Source organism: Ipomoea nil, unplaced genomic scaffold, assembly GCF_001879475.1.
Source record: "Ipomoea nil cultivar Tokyo-kokei standard unplaced genomic scaffold, Asagao_1.1 scaffold1407, whole genome shotgun sequence".
NCBI classification, from domain to species: Eukaryota; Viridiplantae; Streptophyta; class Magnoliopsida; order Solanales; family Convolvulaceae; genus Ipomoea; species Ipomoea nil.
Window position 1 is genome coordinate 6218767 of NW_017617835.1, and position 22753 is coordinate 6241519.

The window sequence follows — 22753 nt, forward strand, 5'->3', positions numbered from 1 at the left end:
CCTCCTGTTCTTCATTCTTTACGTACCTGATACTTATTTGCTGATCAGGCATATTAATACGATTAGTTGAAATTACAATTTGAAAAAGGATCGTGATTCGTGAATCTAGAGGTTCCTAGTTTATTTGTACTTAATTTTAAGTTGATTACTTATTTGAATTAATAACTGTATCGTGATTCGTGAATCTAGAGGTTCCTAGTTTATTTGTACTTAATTTTAAGTTGATTACTTATTTGAAAGATAAGAATATAAAAGTTAAGTTAAGAAAATGAACTAGGGACACAACAATGGTAACACAGTTTGGAGCAAAATCTCCCACGTTTGCGGGACCATTCACGTCAGCCCAATTCACTAAATGATCACCAAAGATTACAAGGATTGATAAGATATATCCATAGACACGTACTATGACCTTTAGCCAATTACACCAACTCAATCTTCACCATCTACTTGAGTGGGTATGTGCAAGCCAAATAAAGACTTAAATCTTCAACACAACATAGTCACGTTTTTAGACCACCTTGTAGAGTTATTAAATCACTTCAAGGATCAGATATAATAAGATATAAAGTTTACAAGATTAATCACCAATTAGAGTACTTGTTCGTGCAATTCAAGAGCTTCAAAAGCATCTTTTTATAGTCAAAATAGAATAACCAACTCGTCGGAAAATGTGCTGCCTGAATTTCTCAAATCAAGGTGCTCATTCCATTCAAAATACTGCAAAATTGTTAGAGAAATTCACCCCTTCCTTAGCTTGGCCACATTACTCAGGCCCAAAAACTTCTGAGGTAGACGGTAGCTTCTGAACTCTGAAGTAGATCCAAGTCTAATACAAAACTTAATACAGTCAAACAAAAAAAAAAACCTAATCTTGACAAATAATTTAGCCAATAAAAATAGAGTAAAATATGTATCATTTTGTACAATTACACAATTATAATACAAAGATGAGTTTATTCCATTTTGATCTCTCAACTTAATGGTATTATGTTTTTAGTTTCTATTTTCTAACTTCAATTTGTTTTAGAGTTAATACCCAAAATCGTCCGGTGGTTTTTCTCAATTTCGTCCTAAACGACTGTGGTGACCTAATATCGTCCCAGACTTTTGTGTTTCGCTCAATTTAGTTCTCTATTTGTTATTCTGTCAAATTGGTGTTAAATAAAGGGACAATTCAGTAATGTCAATATTGATCTCTCTTTACTTTCAACTTGTGAAGTGCGAAATTCCTCTTTCTTGTACGAATTATACCCAGAATTACTCCCGGACCTGCGAATCAAATTTTATATTCGTAGTTTTAGGAGTAATTCTGGGAGTAATTCGTTAAAAAAAAGGGATTTCGCAGTTCACATGTCTATGAGTAAAGAGATGTCAATATTAAAATTACTGAATTATCTATTTATTTAACACCAAATGGATAAAATAACAAATGAGGGACTAAATTAAGCAAAAACACAAAAGTCTAAGACTAAATTGAGCGAAACACAAAAGTGTGGGACGATATTAGGTCACCAAAGTCGTTTAGGACGAAATTGAGAAAAACCACTATAGTCGAAGACGATTTTGGGTATTAACTCATTTGTTTTATTTAATTCTTGATTTTAAAAATAATTTACTTTTAGTCCAAAAAATTCTTAAAAATTTATAAAATGTCTATAAAACTTCATTTTATCACTGTATATTTGAAGGTTTTTTAAACAATTTTAAAAAAGTAAAATAATTTTAATATGGAGAATTAAAAATAAAAGAAATCAAAATTAAGAATTAAAGGTAAAAATATTATTATAATCCAGTAATCAGGAGGTGGAATAAACTCGTACAATCATAGCAATGGAAAAGCAAGAACCTTAATTACCTTATCCCAACACAACTTAACATAAACATCAAAAGAAGAAATAAAATAATAATTTAGCTGTCGAAATTTGATTGGTTTAAGGTTATTGTTTATTATATAAATTACAATCTCCAAAAGCTGCACAATTGGAAGGTAAACATCTTTTAATCCATCTCTCTTTTCTTCTTCTTCAATTATGAAATTAAACTATATTTTTTTTTAAAAAATTACTTTTTCATATTTTATTTTGGCCACAGTGCATTGAATGGAGAATATGGTGGGGGTTGGAAACCATAAAGAAGAAAGAACCAATAAAAAAAAAATTAAAAAATAGAATAAAGAAAGAAATGATTTTTGGTTAGTATTGACATCTTCGATCTTTGTTTATGATGAAGACATTGCAGCATTCTGGGAATTATATTGAATAAGATCATGTGTGTATATATATATATATGTTGTTGAAGATTTCACAATCCTAGCTAACAACCCATCCTTCCTTTCTTCTCTGATGTGTCGTCTTCTTGACATGATATATGATTATTCACCTTGGATTATCTTAATTAATTTGAAAATATATATATACAAGTAGCCATAATATATAATGTTTCCTTTAATTTACAACGCGCAGTGATGAGCTTGCCTATCAGATTCTCTCCGATCCTCATCATCATCTCTCTTGCCAACAAAACATGATCGATCTCAGAAGATTTGATTTTGGACTATAATTATCCTTTTGATTATACGAGTAATTCTTGTCCTTTACTGGACACCAACAACCACTGCCACAACAGCAACGTTAATAATATAATTGTTCTTCTTCAAGAAAGATCAGAGGAAGCAAAAAGCTGCTGTCGACGGCGCCGGAAAGAAATGGCCACCCTCCGCTCTCTCCTCCCTGTCGAGTATGTTAAGGTAAAATTTAAACACACACACACACACACACACACACACACACATATATATATATATATATATATATATATATATATATATATATATATATATGAAATAATCTTGAAAATATAATGAGTTAATTCGATCCATTTTTGTTGTGATCGATGATAATATAGAGAAAGCGTAGTTCAATCGGCATGGGAGTAGATGCAGGCGGCGGTGAATTACATCGAACTAACAGATGCATGCATATATACCAATTTGAAGGAGTTGGAGAGAAGAAGAGACTAGCTACGTACTTCTCAATTTCTTCCCGGCCATGGCTGCAGCTCATCACCGTCGCCAGGGTATGTCTCCGTCAGCCGTTCCGGGACGGCGGCTTGGAGATCGTCGTTGACACTGGCTGCAAACTAGGTATAGAGGAGAGATTTCCCTTATCAACACTGCTCAGAACCCTAGCTACCTATTAAATGAAGGGGTTGAGGTTGAGATTGAGCTGTGTTAGTTTCTACAAGAACCAGCCATATATATGGCAGGCTGCTCGATCCACAGATTTCAATTCATTCCAAGGTAATTGATTAAAACATACAACAGCAAATCATCCAGATATATAGTTAAAGGACACATACATACATACAGATTTCTTGAATTGATCATTAATAATACTGTATAATTGTAGGTATGAGGAGAAATATGTGTTGATGTTGGGGGCTTAGCTTGAAACAGAAGCTGATCGAGTGGTGCATTAAATGCATCGCAACCCAATGTTCTTGACTTTTGAGGGTATGCACCGAGTAAATATAGTCTTATAACCTAATTAGTATTCACAAGAAGGTAATAGACGTACTCAAACCAGGAAGCTAAGCTAATATATAGGCTCAATCTCTCAAGACAGCTTCATTAATTAGTTGCCAGTTTTAGTGGTTTCTTGATGTATACAAATTAAAGCTAAGGTAGGTACGGAGTACCAGATCAGATAGGCTCTCTGATCTACCTAAAAGATGATGAAAATTAAATATGAATTGTAGTCTTCCCAGTTGTGCGTACGTTGTTAATTATATTAGTTATTCTTCCAGGAATTGAATTCTTTGTTGAATTGAAGTTCTCTGATCTGTGGTTTATTAATTTGTTATTTATTCCAGTATATATGTCTCAGCTCTGTGATATGATGCAAAAATGTATATAATCTTAAGTTGTTGAGTTTTAGTTTTTGAGAATATTGGAAAAGATCATCAGAGTTTGAAGTTTGGAATATTTAATTTAGTCTTTACATTTAATTTTTAAGTTTTCTTATTTTAGATGCTGAGTTGATATGATCAAGCTAATATAAATATTTTTTTTGTTGTACATACCATTCTAAAGTTATGCTTATTGTTTGGTTTCACCCTCTATGGACTATATATGCACATGTCACAGACTTGGAAAACTAAGAAAAATATGCAGAAAAGGGATGAAGAGGAAGAAGAAAAAAGGGATTCTGAATTGTATTTTAGGGAAGGAAAAGAAGAGTTTTTGATTCTTTAATTCCACCAAAAAGCTAAAAAACTGCTGAAGCTAAGCTAACAATAAATAAGATAGCCCGCTAATGCTTCCAAGGTCTGCTAACAACCTCCGGATTCTCAGCTCCTCTTTGTCCAGCGCACAGCAGCAACATCGGATGGAAACAAAATAACCGCCTGGTTCGAACGACTGCGTTTTGATTAAATATAACGGCTTAACTGATTCCTTCAAACGACGCCGTATTAGTCCTCGACTTTACTCCTTCAATTCTCTGAGGCTTCTTTGGGCTGCCCAGAGGCTTCTTCTTCAATGAAATTATCTTCACTTGCCAGGGTTGTTACATTACCCTCCCCATCATGGGATCCTTGACCCCAAGGATCAAAGCCTGGAAATTGTTTGGTAATATGATGAAAATTTTCCCAAGTTGCTGCCTCCTTAGGCAGATTTGCCCACTGCACAAGGATCTCCACTTCAGCTTTGTTGTTTTTCTTAATCAGTCTCTTCCCTATAGCTGCAATTGGCTGAGTCAATATCACCCCTTCAGGATTAGTTAGGGGCAGTGTGGATTGTGGAATCACCCCTTCTCCAACCCTTTTCTTCAATTGAGAGACATGAAAAACTGGATGGATAACAGTTTCTGCTGGCAACTCTAATCTGTAAGCAACTTCTCCAATCCTTTCCAAGACCTTGAAGGGACCATAGAACCTTGCAGTGAGTTTCACATTCGATCTAACAGCCATGGAAACCTGCCCGTAAGGCTGTATTTTAAGGTAGACATAATCCCCAACAACAAACTGCCTCTCAGTCCTGTGCTTATTTGCTTGTTGCTTCATTCTGGATTGGGCTTTTTGTAGATTCTCCTTAAGTATGGCTATCATAGAGGCCCTTTCCTGAAACCACTCATTGCCCTCTCTTGCCTGTAGTACATTGAAGGTTAGAATGGGGGGTAGATAACCATACAAAGCCTGAAATGGGGTACACTGCAAGGAGGTGTGGTAATTTGTGTTGTACCAATGCTCAGCTAAATGCAGCCACTTAGACCATGCCTTAGGTTTATGAAAAACCATACATCTGAGGTAAGTTTCTAAACATTGGTTAACTCTTTCTGTCTGTCCATCAGATTGGGGGTGATAAGCTGTGGACATGCTTAAATTCACTTGCAGTTGCTTAAACAGACTCCTCCAAAACCTGCTCACAAACACCCTATCCCTGTCACTCACAATGTCTTTGGGCATCCCATGAAGTTTATAGATATGGTCCATGAAGACCTCAGCTACTTTTTCTGCAGTATAAGGGTGGGCAAGGGCTAAGAAATGGCTGTACTTGGTAAGTCTATCCACTACTACCATGATGACTTCTTTTCCTTGGGACATGGGAAGCCCTTCAATAAAATCCATTGAAATGTTTTGCCAAGCCTGCTCTGGAATCTTTAAGGGTTGAAGTAGCCCAGGGTAGGCCACATTCTCTTCTTTGCATTTTTGACAAATGTCACAAGCTTACACTGCTGCTATCACTTCATTTTTCATTCCTTTCCAATAAAACAATTGTTTGAGTCTATGATAGGTCACTTGCTGGCCTGAATGTCCTCCTGTAGGGGAGCTATGCAACTGTATTAGAAGCCTTCTCCTTAAGTCCCCTTGCTGACCAATATATAACCTTCCCTTAAACCTCACCAATCCATCAACTACTGTAAAATTTGAAGGTTCTTCAACTGCAATCAACTGCTCAGTGAGTATCTTAGAAGCTAATTCATCCCCTTCATAGCTTCTTATGACTTCTTCTAACCAGAGTGGTCTTACTGCTGAAATTGCCAAATTCTCAGCTTGACCAGGCCCCCTCCTTCTAGACAAGGCATCAGCAACACTGTTGTCCACCCCCTTTTTATATTGAATGGTGTAGTTCAGTCCAAGAAGTTTAGTAAGCCCTTTTTGCTGCATAGCTGTTGTTATCTTCTGTTCTAGGAGGAATTTCAAACTCTGATGGTCAGTTTTGATAGTAAATGGCCTTCCCATTAAATAAGATCTCCATTTATCAACTGCATTGATGATGGAAAGGTACTCTTTTTCATAAATTGACAGCCCCAAATGCTTGGTTCCAAATCCCTTGCTAAAGTAGGCCACTGGCTTCCCTTCTTGCATAAGTACTGCTCCCATCCCTTTGTAACATGCATCAGCTTCAACCACAAAACTTTTTTCAAAATCAGGGAGAGTCAAGACTGGGGCACCACACAAAGCTTGCTTCAAAGTTTCAAAAGCAGTTTCAGATTCCTCACTCCACTGAAAGGCATCCTTTTTTAACATGTTAGCTAGAGGCCTGCTGATAATACCATATGCTCTTATGAATCTCCTGTAGTAGCCTGTAAGACCTAGGAACCCTCTCAATTCCTTAATGTTAGCAGGTTTAGGCCATGAAGCCACAGCAGCCAGCTTGGCAGGGTCTGTATGCAGTCCTTTCTCAGAAATTATATGACCAAGATACTCCACCTCTGTCTTTGCAAAGGAACATTTGCTAAGCTTTGCTAATAGCTAGTGGTCCCTCGTTACTTTCAGAACTTCCCTTAAATGACCCCAATGAGTGTTCAATGTAGGACTGTAGATCAATATATCATCAAAGAATACTAACACTGTCTTTCTAATCAATGGCTTAAACACAAAGTTCATGAGAGATTGAAAGGTAGCAGGGGCATTGGTTAATCCAAAGGGCATTACCTTAAATTCATACAACCCTAGGTGAGTCCTGAAGGCTGTCTTGAATTCTTCTCCTTCTTTCATTCTGACTTGATGGTACCCAGCCCTTAAATCCAGCTTGGTGAAAACTTTAGCATTGGCCAATTCAGAGAACAAGTCCTCAACTAAGGGGATTGGGAATTTGTTCTTAATGGTGATCTCATTGAGGGCCCTGTAATCTACACAAAATCTCCATGTGTTATCCTTCTTTGGCACTAGCAACACTGGAGAAGCAAAAGGGGATGTACTGTGGGAGATAATTCCAGCTGTCAGCATCTCCTCAACCATCTTTTCTATTGTGTTTTTCTGCACAAATGAGTACCTATAAGGTTTAAAGTTCACAGGTTTAGCACCTGGCATCAGGGGAATTTCATGGTCAAATGGTCTCCTTGGTGGTAATGTCTTAGGTTCTGCAAATAGATCCTGAAAATCCTGCAAGATCTTAGCCAATTCAGGGTTGCTGGGGAGGGAATCAATTTGTTGGTAGTATAGGGACCCATCATTCCTGGCAAGTTGAGGTGTACTTTGGACCCAAAACCCTTGCACACCCTCCTTCTTCCATCTTCTGATTTCCTTCTTAGTGGCTGAGTGTAAGGTGACCCCCTTAGTCATGCCTTTTAGGAGTACCCTTCTGCCATCTTTGTGGAATGATATGCCGGGAGGCCTGGTGTGCAATGGGATTGGAGCAAAGTTGTCAATCCAATCCATGCCTAGTACCATGTCACAACCACCCAGTTTTAACACCCTAAAGTCTCTTTCAAAAACCACATTCTGCACTTGCCACTTAAGGCCATCACACTTGAGATCACAAACCATGGTGTTCCAATTTGCTACTGTCACCATGAGAGGACTAGACTTTTCAGGTATAATTTTCATCTGGTTAAGAACTCTGGGGTCAAGGAAACTATGTGTGCTTCCACTGTCCACTAAGATTGTAATGGCTTGTTTCCCAATGCTTCCCATCAACTTAATGGTGTTGAACCCTTCTCCTCCAATAACAGCACAAAGGGTCACCTCTACTGTTTCAGATTCTGGGGCTATTACAGATTCCACACTTACAGGCTGCTCCTCATTAGCTTCCTCCTCACAATCCAGGTTCTCAACCCCTTCAATGATGTTGAAAGTGGGACTCTTGCATTTGTGCCCAGGGCTCCATGGATCAAAGCACCTGAAACACCTATTTTGTTCTCTTAGCTGGTTCTTGAATTTGCTGATTTCAGGTGATCTAGCATTTGATTGAAATGTGTTTGAGGCTGAGGTCTTTGGGAAATTTTGGATATTTTGGGGTCTGTGTGGCTCAGGGTGTTTGGGGTTAGAAGTTTTAGGGTAGGCTTGGGTGTTTTGGGAAGTGAAGGATGTTTTTTGTGGGTAAGAGGTATTCTTCTGAGGCTCATGGGTTTTCAAACCCTTCTCAAACTGCCTGGCTGTCCATATAGCATCCTCCAAACTAGCAGGCTTAGCAGTTCTCACAAAGCATCTTAAATGTTGCTTAAGTCTGACTATGAAATTATCTAGGAAATATTGCTCAGTTAGGTATGGGTAAATCTGCAACAGGAGCCCTCTATACTCCTCATATTTATCAGCAAAATCAGTGACATTCCCTGTATGTTTGAAGCTAGCAAACTCTTCCATCACATCAGTGCTGTTCTCACAAAACCTTTTACACAAAGCCCTGGCAAAAACTGCCCACTGAAATCCCTCCCTAAGGCCATTTAGGTACCCCTCATACCACAAGGCCACCTTTCCTGTTAGATTGACACACAGAACATGCAATATTTCTTCCCTGGGAACCCTAGCTAGCATAAAGAATCGTTCACACCTCACCACCCACAATCTTGGATTCTCATAATCAAAACTAGGGAACTCATGTTTGTACCTTATTCCTTGATCACCCCCTGGGTTGTGTTGACCAGCTCTTGCCCCAAAGTGGACTCTCCTAGCTAGTCCTGGCCTAGCTGCATTCCCAGGAAATGCCTGGTAACCAAGAGGGTTTTCTGGCAAGCCATCATCTCCATCAGAGACTTCTTCCATCTCCACTTGTTCTCTCTCTACAGGCTCTTTTCCTGGTCTTCTTCTTCCTGGATCTACACTGCCTTCCCCTGGACTCTGCTGAGGAGGTGGGGGATGTCCATGCACTGAGGGTTGGTCCATGGAAGGTGGGGGTGGTCTGTTCAACCGTAACAGCTCCATAATCTCATCTTTCCACTCCACCATGTGTGCTCTAAGCTCCAGGATAGCGTCCTCCATTCGTTGTTGCCCAGCAGTGATCCTTGTGTTCTGCTCAAGGTTACTTGCTTCCAGCCTTGCCTCAATCTCAGTTTGCAAGGCCCTGAGTCTTTCTTCGCTATTCACCATTGTAGCCCAGCAAAGGGGAGCTCTGATACCAACTGTCACAGACTTGGAAAACTAAGAAAAATATGCAGAAAAGGGATGAAGAGGAAGAAGAAAAAAGGGATTCTGAATTGTATTTTAGGGAAGGAAAAGAAGAGTTTTTGATTCTTTAATTCCACCAAAAAGCTAAAAAACTGCTGAAGCTAAGCTAACAATAAATAAGATAGCCCGCTAATGCTTCCAAGGTCTGCTAACAACCTCCGGATTCTCAGCTCCTCTTTGTCCAGCGCACAGCAGCAACATCGGATGGAAACAAAATAACCGCCTGGTTCGAACGACTGCGTTTTGATTAAATATAACGGCTTAACTGATTCCTTCAAACGACGCCGTATTAGTCCTCGACTTTACTCCTTCAATTCTCTGAGGCTTCTTTGGGCTGCCCAGAGGCTTCTTCTTCAATGAAATTATCTTCACTTGCCAGGGTTGTTACAGCACATTTATCTGCGGCATTATATTTTGTTTACTTTGAAATTTACAAATATTTTGATACCAAGTAAAACATACATAGAGTTTGAATCCAAAATACTTTTATCTATTTTAATGAATAAGGAGTACCAAATTAAAGCTAAGTGTGCGCATGTATGCATATATGTGTATTCTAATTTAACTCGAGTTTAGAACAAGGTTTACAAACACTCATGCAATTATATATCCAGTAAAAAAAGGTAGAAGCTAAGGTTATTTCTACAAGGCTCCTGAAAAGAAAATTTAATGCTCTATTTTGCTCCCAATAGACATGAACAATCCGAACTTCCCATTAACAATTATATTCACAATATAATCCACCACTATTCCTCTAACAAATTAAATTTAAGCAATTAAAGACGTCGAGATGGAAATGTAAAATTCTTCTAGCTCACGTAATTTTAAATCACACTATATATGAATGACTTAACAATCCCCCGCTTTCCGAACAACTTGCACCCCCTTCAAAATGGTCAAAACTTCCATTTCAATGATGCTACAAGACGTTACGTTCAAACTCAAAGGTTCTTCCATATTCTCTGATAGCAGATTTTAATCAACAACCTTGCTCATTCTGCTCCGATACAATATAATGCAACAACAAATCATAAAAATATAAATATATACCCAAAAATAAAAAATACAAAAAATTGGTGCCTTTAATTCAATTCCTTCGATCAATATAATATTTAGGATGCGGGCATTTCTGATCTTCATCTAAACCATTTTGCAAAACCTAGCTTAATCAGGTCAAGTATTCAAAGTGCCCACAAATATTAGTATAAATTATTGTACTATAAGTTTTGGGATTCCAAATAGGGTTTTCGTGGGCATGGAGCGTAGTGGTGTTACAGTACCTAATACCATAAACAAATGTCAGGCCTTTCTCAGGCAGCTGATGTCGCTAAAATATTAATCCCCGGCGAGTGTTTCAATATTGGCCTACATTATATTAACTAAGCTACTACTTCCAAACGTGTACATATACACATTTATATATTAATATAATTAGAGCTAAACACAATTAATTTATTTATTATATGGGATTATACGATCTTCAAAGCAATTAAAGAATTGATACTCTTTGATTAGCATCCTTCCTAATACTATATTTAATTAGAACACATGTCCTGGAAAGCATAACCTCAATTAAAGTTCATGGACCTACGCATCAGTATTCGCTCACGCCCAGTTTCCCAAATCCTTCCTACTCCCCCTAGTAGTATATTAAATTTGATGATTCCATCACTATGTTATAAATTATAGCACAACTGAAAAAAAGACACTAAAATTCGATCTGACCATTCAAATGAGGTTTTTTCACTAAGGGGTGTTTGGTAGATACTTGTTAGCTGATTGAGTTAGTGAATTTGATTAGTTCTTTGTAAAAGGTTGAATCCCCTCATGGCTAGACCTTTGCTTACTACATACGCACAAGGAGCCCCCTCATTCCCCTGCCGCTGGCAAGACTCTATCACTGGTCATTCTTCCCAAACTTCACCCCTATGACCAGCTGAGCTGTCCATGTGGGCTTGATTAGTTAGTTGATAATATTGGTTGATTATAGAAAGATGTTTGGTAAATTAGTTGTTAGCTGATAGCTGATTATATGCAAAATGACATTTTTAAAAGTTAATCGAAAAAGTTGTGTTGAACATTTTTTTTAAAAAAATTTTAACCTTTTGGAGCAATACGCTGTTACAAAAAGTTAATTAACCAAACATTTATATTGATTATATAACCAAATCAAACAACTAATAGTGAGCCAACAAGTCAAAATTAACTGATAGACTAAATATTTTACCAAACAGGACCTAAATTTACAAAGTATTTTGACCGCATACATCTAAATATATTGATCGTAAATATCAACAACCTTTGGGGGTGCAATGGTTGGTTGATCACTTCTTGACTAACACCAACCGTGGTTAAAAAAGTTTTTAATTCTTAATTTTTGTTCACTTTTTTCGAATGATATGAAAAGTAGATGAAAATGAGTTTATATTCCAACTTGGTACATATAAAATTTGTTGCGGACTTATATATATCTTAACAAAAAACAACACTTAATCGTTAATCACAGATCCATCAAAAATTAAAGTAGTATGAAATTATTTAAAATGTATTATTGCACAATCTTTCTTAGAAAAGTAAGCAATAAATGCACACTATATTTAAACAAATAACAAATAAAAAATAAAAATGTCAATCAAGTACCTTGTGGTATGATGTCATATTATTACCATTTCAAACGGAAGATTACATGTTCAATATATTATAAATAGGTTAGATTGTAGTTATAAAAAAAATTAAATATTTTACTAGTGAAAGGACCATAATTTAATTATACCATATCTTTTTAATTTAGGGTTAAACTATGGTTCACTTTGGAAAATAGTTCTCCAAAAAAGTTGCAAACTTTTTTTAAAGTATAGTTAAAGGTTTGATGCTAAGGACCTGCCGACCTGTATTCTAGTTATAACTTATAACATTAATTTGTGACGACTCTCAACGTGAAATTGCACATCCAACTCCTAATTCTATCAGATATTTTTCTTATTTTAAAGGCGAGGTTTAATTAGATTAATTAAGAAAAATTAATGCATGGTAGGAATCTTTTCAAAACAAAGATTAAATAGGTAATAAAACTACACCATAAACTACTGCAATTAGCTATGCAATTGAAAAAAAAAAAAAATTACAATTGCGTCCATGAAGAATAATCCAACATCATGCAATTAAATCGAAAGTTACATGTACTCCAGTTGTAAGCTGACGTGGTGGTTAACTTTTAAAAAGTTATTTAAATCTATTTATCAATTTTATGTTGGGGTGGAGGCTTGAGTTTGGGATTTTTTAATTTTTTTTTTAAATGTTGACTGTCACATCAGCCTACAACTGGGAGTACGAGTAACATTTGATTTAATTGCATGATGATTTTGGATTATTCAGAGATCAATTGCAATTTTTTCGAGTTGAATAATCCTATTGTAATTTTGCGTGTAATTTGATAACTTATTTGGGCTTTGTTCTAATTTTTTAAATTTAGCTATTGGAGCTCAAAAACTAATGTTGAAAGAGCATGTTTGATATTATGTTGTAGTTCTATTGGGTGAAGGCTTGGAAGGTTAAGTCGTATTGTGTCGTAAAAATGTGATATTGATAACTATGCAACTATAAGAAAACAAAGTTACACTTTAATATTATTCATATTTTTTTAGCATAAGACAAAGGTTTAATCCTGACAAATTCTAATGTTAAATAATAAAGGTCCTGTTTGGTAAATGACTGTTAGCTGATTGGGTTAGATGGTATATATGACTAGTTGATAACATTGGCTGATTGTAGAAAGGTAATTGACAAATTAGCTGTTAGTTGCTGTTTGGTATAATTTCTTTTCTAAAAGAGTTAATTGAAAAAATTATTTCTAATAGTTTTTGAATTTTAGCATTACAGTTACAAAAAAAAAAAAAAAAAAAAAAAAAAAAAAAAACTAATTAACCAAACATTTAAATTGTTTTTTTAACCAAGTCAAACAGCTAATAGTGATCTAACTATCTTTTACCAAACATGGCCAATAATCTATTAGCAAATTACGAATGGCTAAAGTAAATTAGAGTATGCAGTAAAATAAGTGCACACACGTTAAATCCAATCCTAAGAAAATACTCCATATTATATAAATATATATACATATACACGTACACAGCAATCAATTATTGGTTCGAGCTAAGACCAAGTAGAATCAGTCGCAGACGACAATACTCCAACATGTCACATTCATTATTATTATTATTTCATTAAATTAAATTAGTATAGACTATTTGAGGTTGTTTGTCAATTCGCAAGATTGACAAAGCCAAGGCGTTTTGAAGGGTTTAAAAATGGTAGCAAATTATAACGTTTTTTTAAAGATACTCTTGGCAGGGTGGGTGCTTCCGTCCACCTGAGTGTGAACTAATAAAATAGACGATTTGGCCGGGAATGGATTAGTACATATCTACAGTAACAAAACAATAATTAAAAACGACCAACAGTTTACGTTAACTCACGTATATAATGCCATTAATGTGTACTCATGTAGACTACATGCTTAAAAAAAAAAAACATTTCTAGAGAATTCTCAAAGAAAATCAAATTAATCAATTGATTTGGTAATTATAAGGTTTCAAGTTTAATTTTTAATAATAGTGATTTATTGAGCATGTTAGTGTACCGATCTTTTGTAGGCTAGGATAATAACTGCGAAGTTTTTCCCGTCACTAAAAAAAACAAAAAAAAAACTATTCATTTAGATACTATGGTGTATAATATATACCTTTAAATATATTTGTCCTCCCTTTGATAGTCTTCATCTCTCTTTCTATATATGTATTTATTGGGAAGGGAGAGAGAGAGAGATTGCATAATCTCATGAGCATCAAATTAAAGGCCCATTTCAAGATCTGCTAACAACCGAATCCCCTTCAATATTATCCAAACTAGCTAATCTGGCCGTATGATTAGCTAGCAGTGCACTTGATAAAGTAGATAGATGAAGGGTGATTGTTAGTTGGTGAGGATTTTATTGAATTAATGCGAATGGATAAGTTTCCTCATCATAATCCATTCTTTCCCTCGCAACAAAACAATGAAGATTACTCTGAGCTGTTTTCTGCTCCCCATAAAACACACGACGATGACGCTCCCTTTTTGTTTCAGACAGATCCGACATTACTCCAACATCAAGATCTGCAGTTTGATGTTGGTTACTTAGAATTAGACGACCCAGTGGCGGCAGCGCTAGAGGTCAGTAATTATCCCATTCCAGACAACGTTAACGTTAACGCCCCCAGAAACAAGGGAAAGAACAAGAACAAGCAGCAGAAACCGTCGGCGGCTGGTCGGGGCCAAGGGGAGAGCAGTGCGAGTGATGGCAAGCATAAGAGAGTGATGCATAGGGACATTGAAAGACAAAGGAGACAAGAAATGGCCAACCTTTATGCTTCTCTCCGCGTTCAACTCCCTCTCGAATACCTTAAGGTTCGTTTACTTAATTAACTTAGTTTAATTTTTTGTTAGGTTAATTAGCTAGCTATATATGTGGTGGATCTTTTCAATTATATGGGTTGGGTTTTTTATTAGGGAAAACGGTCCACATCTGATCATGTTATGGAGGCGGTGAATTACATTGAGGACAAGCAGAAGAGCATCAGGGAATTGGAAGAGAAGAGGGACAGGTTAAAAAGAGTTGGTCCCAGTGGCAGTGATGTTGTTGATGAAGATTATAATCGCAGAACTGGAAACTCATCAAGTGCAGCAGCAGCAGCAATGGTGACAGTTGAGGCATGCTTGGATGGGGTTGAAATATTCATAAATTCTGGGTTTCCCAACCAAGGGTTTCGGATTTCCAGGGCGCTTGATCTACTGGTGCAACAAGGCCACCATGTTCTTAGCTGCGTTTGCTCTAGAGTCGATGATAGACTCCTCCACACCATCCGAGTTCAGGTCAGTCAAAACTTTAATTTTCTGATCTGGATGCATATATGGGAAATTAAAATGTTGATTCATAATCAGACTGCCGGCCTATCTAGCTTCTTCAAGTCTTTAATTAGCTATATGTAATATTATTGCAGGTGAGTCCACAGGCAGGAGTTGATCTTCAGGTGCTTCAACAACATCTGAGTGATTCTATTAATCTATTGTAGTATTGATCGAATTGAATTTCCATATACACGTACTATACATCATGTTATGAGTCCCCTCATGAACGTGCAGTGTATGTTTGATTTGTTTCTTTGTTTTTAATTTTTCATTTCCTATATATGTATGTGTTCATGCCCGGATCGGATCCGAGTTGTTCCATTAATTTAATGTTGTGTAAGACATTATTGCAATTTTGCTCATGCATGAATGAGGAGTTTCTGATGGAATTCATGAGGTTCTGCAATCATGTGTACGTAGCTAGTTTTCATGAAACAAATGTATGTTGATCCATCCATTTATATATATGCATGATATATATGATGAATGAAGAAATTCATGATTGTCTGTCTGTCTGTCTTTCAAACATCATGTGTTGTTCCTCAGCTCGTTCTGAATGCTGCAGGCATATATACATGCATTTACTACTACCTACGTCATATATATATATATATATATATATATATAAGGCAAGCTAAGTTTGCCAGTGCAAGACGCTTTTATTTGTGTTAGTTGAGATGAGCTGATACAATGAATGACACTTGTCATAGGACTACTCATGTAACTAATAACTACTCCGTATGTTATTTGCATTGTACATTAACTTTGTTATATATATATAGAAGTGTACATCTATTGATATACACATTCACGTTAATCTGCAAGAGATTGTGAAGTGATATTTCAAGTTTGAGATTGGAGGGGCTCTCATATATCAACCATGGCGGGGAAGAGTTTGGAGTGAAAGACATCCAGATTAGTCTTTTTAATTTGAAATGAGAACACTGTTTGGACTTGAGTACTTATCATCTATTGTTTGTGTCCGAGATCATATATGTTATGGAAGTGAATGAATGAATTAACATTAATTGATATTACTGCTTGGCTTTGTACATGGAGGATCCCATCTTCTGTGACAAGCAGCTATGAGCTGTTGAATGAATTGAAGAAATTTGATCTTTCTACATGGTTGGGTTTTAATCTGATCTCCTCATGGCAGAATGAAGATTTGCTGGAAATTCATACCATGTGTATATATATGTGGTTGAAGATACAATATGTCATTTATATAGGTCCTTATTCATCTTAGAAGGATTGCACTCTAACTGTAAGGGTCCATTGTCATTCTCCCATCCTCAATTGATTTGAACCCACTCTAATACTAATAGTCAAAATTAAATATTTAATTTACCATTACATCAAATTTTGATGAAAAGATACTGAATTCGCCCATCCACTCTCATATTCTTCTCCCTACATTTAGTTGAGGATGCATGCATGTATTTAATTGGTGGTTCGTTATAAATAAATAAATAAATAAATAATAGTAATTTTACGGTTGTCGGAGTAATTATTATTGTGTGACAAATTAAGAATATTTTTATAAGGTATACTGAGATCAAATCAATCGATGCAACTTATTGTTCATCTCACATATATACATGCATGCATGTGATAAAAATATTTATTCTACTTACTTATTCCATTTTTTTTATACGGCAGTATCCTACTATTATAAGAATAATCCAAATTAGACAATTTGATTAGCCTTTTTTTTTTTTTTGGGGGGGGGGGGGTTAAAGCACATATTTCTTTGACTCACATGTTGAGACTAATCATGTTCTTACCAGATAGGACCTTAAAATATGACAAAACATGAATAATTACATACCTCATCTTATCCATCATCAAAGGTAAATTCGAGCAGTATTTATGTGAACTAACAAGGCGTTTGGTTCACTGTAATTTAGCTGTAGTTATGCCTCAATTACATTGTTTGGTTGGAGGGAATTACAATTCCACAGAATTGCAATTCTCTCCTTTTGTTGAATTGCAATTCATGGGGTGATAGTAATGTCCTTTCATATGTTTTTCCTTTCTCAAAATTCATTGAATTGCAATTCATGGGGTACAATTCAATGAATTTTGAGAAAGGAAAAACATATGAAAGGACATTACTATCCTGGGTTGTTATTACTATTATTATTACACAAGGGTACTTTAGTCTTTATACCACTTATTTCTTTCTCAATTTCAATAATTCTATTTCTCCTTACCAAACAACGTAATTTGAATTCCTACTTTATTCCCACCGAATTATAATTCCTTTCCCTTTAATTCATTCCTTCAACCAAAAGCCCATAGGGGAAAACTTTACCTTCCCCCACTCTGGAGTGTTCTGAGGGTTGTTATGGCATTGACTTGCCCAGTCCGTGTGAACATATATATATATATATATATATATATATATATATATATATATATATAGAATGTGAACTGTTGTTAATTAGTATTCATAAAAAGTGAAACCAAACATATTTTACGGTCTATGGTCTAAGTCCATTACTTTCTTTTACTTTATGCCTTTTTGTTTTCTCCTTTCAAATCAAAGACCACCGGATTTATCATCAACACTAACTAAGGTTAATGTCTGTGCAACCCAGGCCATAGGCCTTTTTATGTTATTTCTACATATTATGAGAACTAGAACAGAATTAATTTATTTATTATAAAAAATCAATAAATAGAGTAAGCATATTAAGAGGATGTCTGTTACAACAAAATCATAAAACAAGGTCAATACAAACTACTAAAAGACTAAGTCTCAACACATATATGACAACATTTGGTATTGGTTCAGGGATGGGTGTACGCCAGGCAGTACCTGGTGCATTTCCAGTATCACTGTGCTCTGTCCACTATATAGGCACGATTTTAGTCATTTCTACATGGTTTTGACCCATGGTTGAGCCCTAGCTTCTCTCTTTCACTTCCTTTCATATTGTAGTGTTAGATTAGGTTTAGATTTAGGTTTCTTAACATATTTCAAGCTTGTAATCAAGGATTCAACACTTGGATTCTAACATTTCAAGATTCTACCATCCATTTTCTTTAGATAAATTTTCCTTCCTTTTATCTCTTTCAATTCTTTTGCAAGATTTATGTTTAATGCTTGTGTTTTTGTGTTCTTTATGCTATTTAATCATGAGTAGTTAGTTTATGGACTTGAGTTAGGGTTGCATTACCTATCTTGATGCTTAGTTTGTGATTATTGCATAAAGGGGATTTTTGCCTACCTAGGGTTCTTGAGTTTATGAAGGATTTGTGTTTGTATATTGTTAATGCTTGGTTTACAACATTCATTGGCATGTTTTGGAGGATTTTTGGCCTCAATGAGAGTTGGGTCAAGATTCCAAGCCACTCCTTGCATAAACCCGATTTTTCCTATGAAAATGGGGGAAATTGGGATTTTTAGATGCTTTGTGTTCTTGAAGAACTTGGAGTTGATTCACCACGAGAGTGGGGCAATTCCTTGTTCTAATCATTTTTAATTTGCTCACGTGAGTGGACTTATAGACTAGGATTTCTACGTGCATCCCCTCTATTCCTTGGTTGTGTGATTTTTCCCAATCCTTAAATTGTGCTATGCATCTAGAAGATAATGTTCCTTAGCTTGAGTCCTATTTCTTTATTTCGTGTTTACATCTTGTTAATATGTGTTTGTGTTACTTTGTTTAGTTACCGTAGTCTCAATCTCGTTATGATTTTGCTTAGCTTCTTGTTGGTTTCCTTATGCTAGTGCTTAATTTATTGCGATTGCATATTGCGTACCATAACCCCCAATCTCCTGAGGACGACATAACACACCCGAGCTCACTACATCTTTATTTTTGCTACAATCACACGCATGGGCAAAAAAAAAAGGTGGGCCTCACATTTCAAAATTCTCTCCACATTTGTAGAAGCTCTCCATTTTTCTCTTTCTTAATTCTCTCTCTCCCACATGGCTTTGATTTCTGACATTATCCCCATAATAGATATTATGATTTCTATATGAATAACACGTAACTATCATAGATTTGACCCCTCTAACGAATTAACTCACCCAAGTGTGATTCAAAAATTAAAATAAAATTCTTATCTCAGTGAAGAGACAAGATAACCATCATATTAAGTTAATTACGACTTAGAAAGCCTTGTTCGTGAATCTTGAATCCACGTTCTTTAAGCATATATGCTTCACATGAAAATTAAAGCAGGGGAAAATAATAATTAAAAATATAAAGCGCCGTTAGAGGAACAGTACGATCTTCTACCGCTTTCCATGTAAAACGAAACATCAAAATCAAAGGTCAAGAACACCCATCATTCAATCTCAGCCTTTCTTTCCACTCGCTGTTTTTCCTACTTAGACACTGGGTTTAGGTAATTATACTGCAGATTAATTGGATCACCCAAAGCCATTTATGTCACATGTCCATAATAATAAACTCTTTAATTAAATTGACTTATTGTCGGATCCGATTACCAACTCTCGTTATATTTCACATGTGGTTTATTATAATTTATATATTATTATGTATTTGACAAATACAATATTATTGTATTAACAAATAGAAATTAGAAGAAAAACACGTCGACTGCCGTTTTTCTGTACATGTGGTGGGCATTTGATTTAGGAAAGATGAATTTTCGGCACGCTATTAATTAATTTCATTAGTATGCAATAACTGCACGAGCTAGGAAAAAAAAAAAAAAAACCAGAATATATATAAATTAATGGTAGTCCACGTCCATCATCATAGTATCAGATTCGACATCGACAGAAACTTTAAGTTAGAATAATATATTGCAAATTTACGAAGTTTATGTTTCAAATATTAAATCCAACGTTGTCTTACTTAAAAAGATACATCAAAGTGTTGTATTTAATTTGCGATATATTAATTCCTTATCAATTGAATATAATTCCCTATCATTTTATGTCATTGAAGATATTTTGTGATTTTATTCAAACATAAAGTTGCAAACGATGAAAATAATTACTCTTTTCCAAAAAAAAAAAAAAGTTAAAAAATGTCATTTATAGTAAACGTTATGTGGTCACGTTCTTCATCCTACTCTGGCACAAAATTATTACCAAAAAAAAAAAATGTTATAAACAATATTATATTTTCTCAAATAAAGATGAATGGAGGAGATTGACTATATATAGTATACAGATATTCAGGATTTGGGACATACATTCTTTTTTAGAGAATTTAAGATTAAATTAATTAGTGTATAGAAGGTGATTAATGATTACTAGTTTAATGAATTAATGTTATATTATTCATTGTTTTAAGGAAAAAAATGAGTTGTCGTGGATTTATCATATCCACGAACTAATGATCACAGCATAATATAATAATGTACATAAAAGTAATCTGATTGCATCACTAAGCTAGCTAACCACAGAACATAATTTCATATAAAAATGCTTAAAATTGATACATGCATATCTGCAAAAGTACTCCGTAATCATAAAATTGATACATGCATATCTGCAAAAGTACTCCGTAACCATACCCTTTTATAGTTGGGATCTTATGTTTCCACTTTGTTCGGATTTTAATTAATTACATTTTTTGTGTTGTTTGTTCTATCATTTCTATGTATGTAGTAACATACCCTGGTAGCTTTGATAATTTAAAATCTCACGTTCTATCGCATTTAAAATGTTACTCAGTTACTCGACATAAACAGTAGCATTTTTGCATTTACTTCGATAAACAATAAGTGTAGCGTGTTATAAATAATTAACTATTTATTATGAAACTCTTCATTTAACAAATTGTCAGTACGCTTCACATGCATTAAACAAAATTGTTGAAAGTAGCTTTGTTATTTTTTTACATATAAATATGAAATGTTCTAACAATGAATTTCTGTTAACTATATATTATGTAGTGTGATGATGACAACTCTGTTATCATTTCAAATGAATGATCATCGGATCGAACTCTGGTGATAGGAGCATTGATTTTTTGAGCTGAAAAATATTAAAAAAGTATTTTAAAAAATGATTAGAAAAGTTTTAAAAAGTATAGAATAGATATTACTTGTAAAAAATTATAAGAGTTTAAAAAAACAATAAATTTCCAACTAAAACACAAATCAAAGTTGAGTGTGACTAGATCACCCTAAACTTTAAAAGACCACATAGCAGCCCGTTGGGCTCTCCCTACTTTGCTAAGTACGCTGTACTTAAATTATTTGGCCCACAACATCCTTAAACTAAGCTACAATCTATAGAATAAAACATTATTTAATTTTATAATGTGCTCTTATATAACCTGATTTCAAACATTTACTAATATTCGTGATACATTTATTCATAATGACAATATTTTTTTTGTTGGGTACATATTCATAATGACAATATGCATAACACTTTGGATATAAGTTTTTTTTAAAACATTTTTTAAATTTAAAATTTGAACAGTGTAGGTGGTTGTATAATTAATAATAAAATTAATGCATTATTAGATGAAAAAAAAAAACAAAAAACATAATGGAATCCTGAGCTTGGATGTATGGTAGTACGTAATAGTAGGAAGTATGCAATGGAAATGATGATAGGGAGTAATAAACAAGACTAAACATAACATATAGGCAACAGGGCAGGATGGAGTAATTATTAAATCTGAATCATCTTTTTGAAGATTCTCTACTTCTCACTTTAGGGGTGCCAAAAGATTTGCGTAGATTATATCCTTTCATTTACAGCTGGTTTCCCTATAACGTTTTTATTTGGGTGTACGTCGGTCCGACACGCCGGCCGGCCTATGCCCGCCCGCTTAATTCACTTAATTGCTTCTCATAATTCTTGCATTGGCTGTAAATTGCCAAGTGTACAACTTCAATTTCTAGTTTTGTACCCATCCAACTGCTTAATTAATGTGCTACTATAATTTTGTCTCAATAAGGCACCATATATATATAACTGGAATTGAAGGACACACCTATGGGCTATGGTTATACTGCAATTACTTGCACCTATATATATGAATCTTATCATTTTCAAATTTGCAAATTTTTTTTGAAAGCAAACAAGGGAACTTTCATTAATTCAAGTTTAACTTAGAAACCTGGAAAATGATTTTCATTTTTTTTTTTTTTTTTTGTGTTTGAGTATTCAAGAAAAATAAAGTCAAAGGAAAATATTCATTTTGGTCAACGAAAAAAAATGTTTAAATTGACGACAAATGTCTTCCTAAATTTTGTCAGAATACAATTTTTAGATTCTTTATTTTTCCGTATTTATCTTATATTTGATATCTTTTCAAGCTCGTTCCAAATTTTTACATCATCACCACTCACCACACAACTACTACTACAACCACATAACTACACCTACCACTTATTATTATTATTATTATTATTATTATTATTATTATTATTATTATCACCACCACGCCACCACGATCACTTACTA

The 22753-nt window shown here is 34.8% G+C and overlaps 2 protein-coding genes and 1 long non-coding RNA gene across 3 annotated transcripts; 2 read left to right on the plus strand and 1 right to left on the minus strand.

Annotated features, from left to right (window-relative positions):
• Nucleotides 1-2692: 2692 nt before the first annotated feature.
• On the plus strand, nt 2693-3737 carry LOC109186348. The gene is made up of 3 exons (XR_002055125.1): nt 2693-2749; nt 2908-3301; nt 3411-3737. It is a non-coding gene; the product is annotated as an uncharacterized LOC109186348 (long non-coding RNA).
• Nucleotides 3738-5727: 1990 nt separating this feature from the next.
• Nucleotides 5728-9312, minus strand: LOC109186281. Its single transcript, XM_019336205.1, has 2 exons — nt 6775-9312; nt 5728-6720 (listed from the first exon to the last, which is right to left on the minus strand). Exons 1-2 carry the CDS (start codon nt 9310-9312, stop codon nt 5728-5730), a joined length of 3531 nt encoding a protein of 1176 aa, XP_019191750.1.
• A 4887-nt stretch (nt 9313-14199) lies between these two features.
• LOC109186311 (transcription factor bHLH118-like) lies at nt 14200-15742 on the plus strand. The gene is made up of 3 exons (XM_019336241.1): nt 14200-14835; nt 14938-15300; nt 15429-15742. The coding sequence occupies exons 1-3, from the start codon at nt 14389-14391 to the stop codon at nt 15498-15500; spliced, it is 882 nt and encodes a 293-aa protein (XP_019191786.1). The 5' UTR covers nt 14200-14388; the 3' UTR covers nt 15501-15742.
• Nucleotides 15743-22753: the final 7011 nt, after the last annotated feature.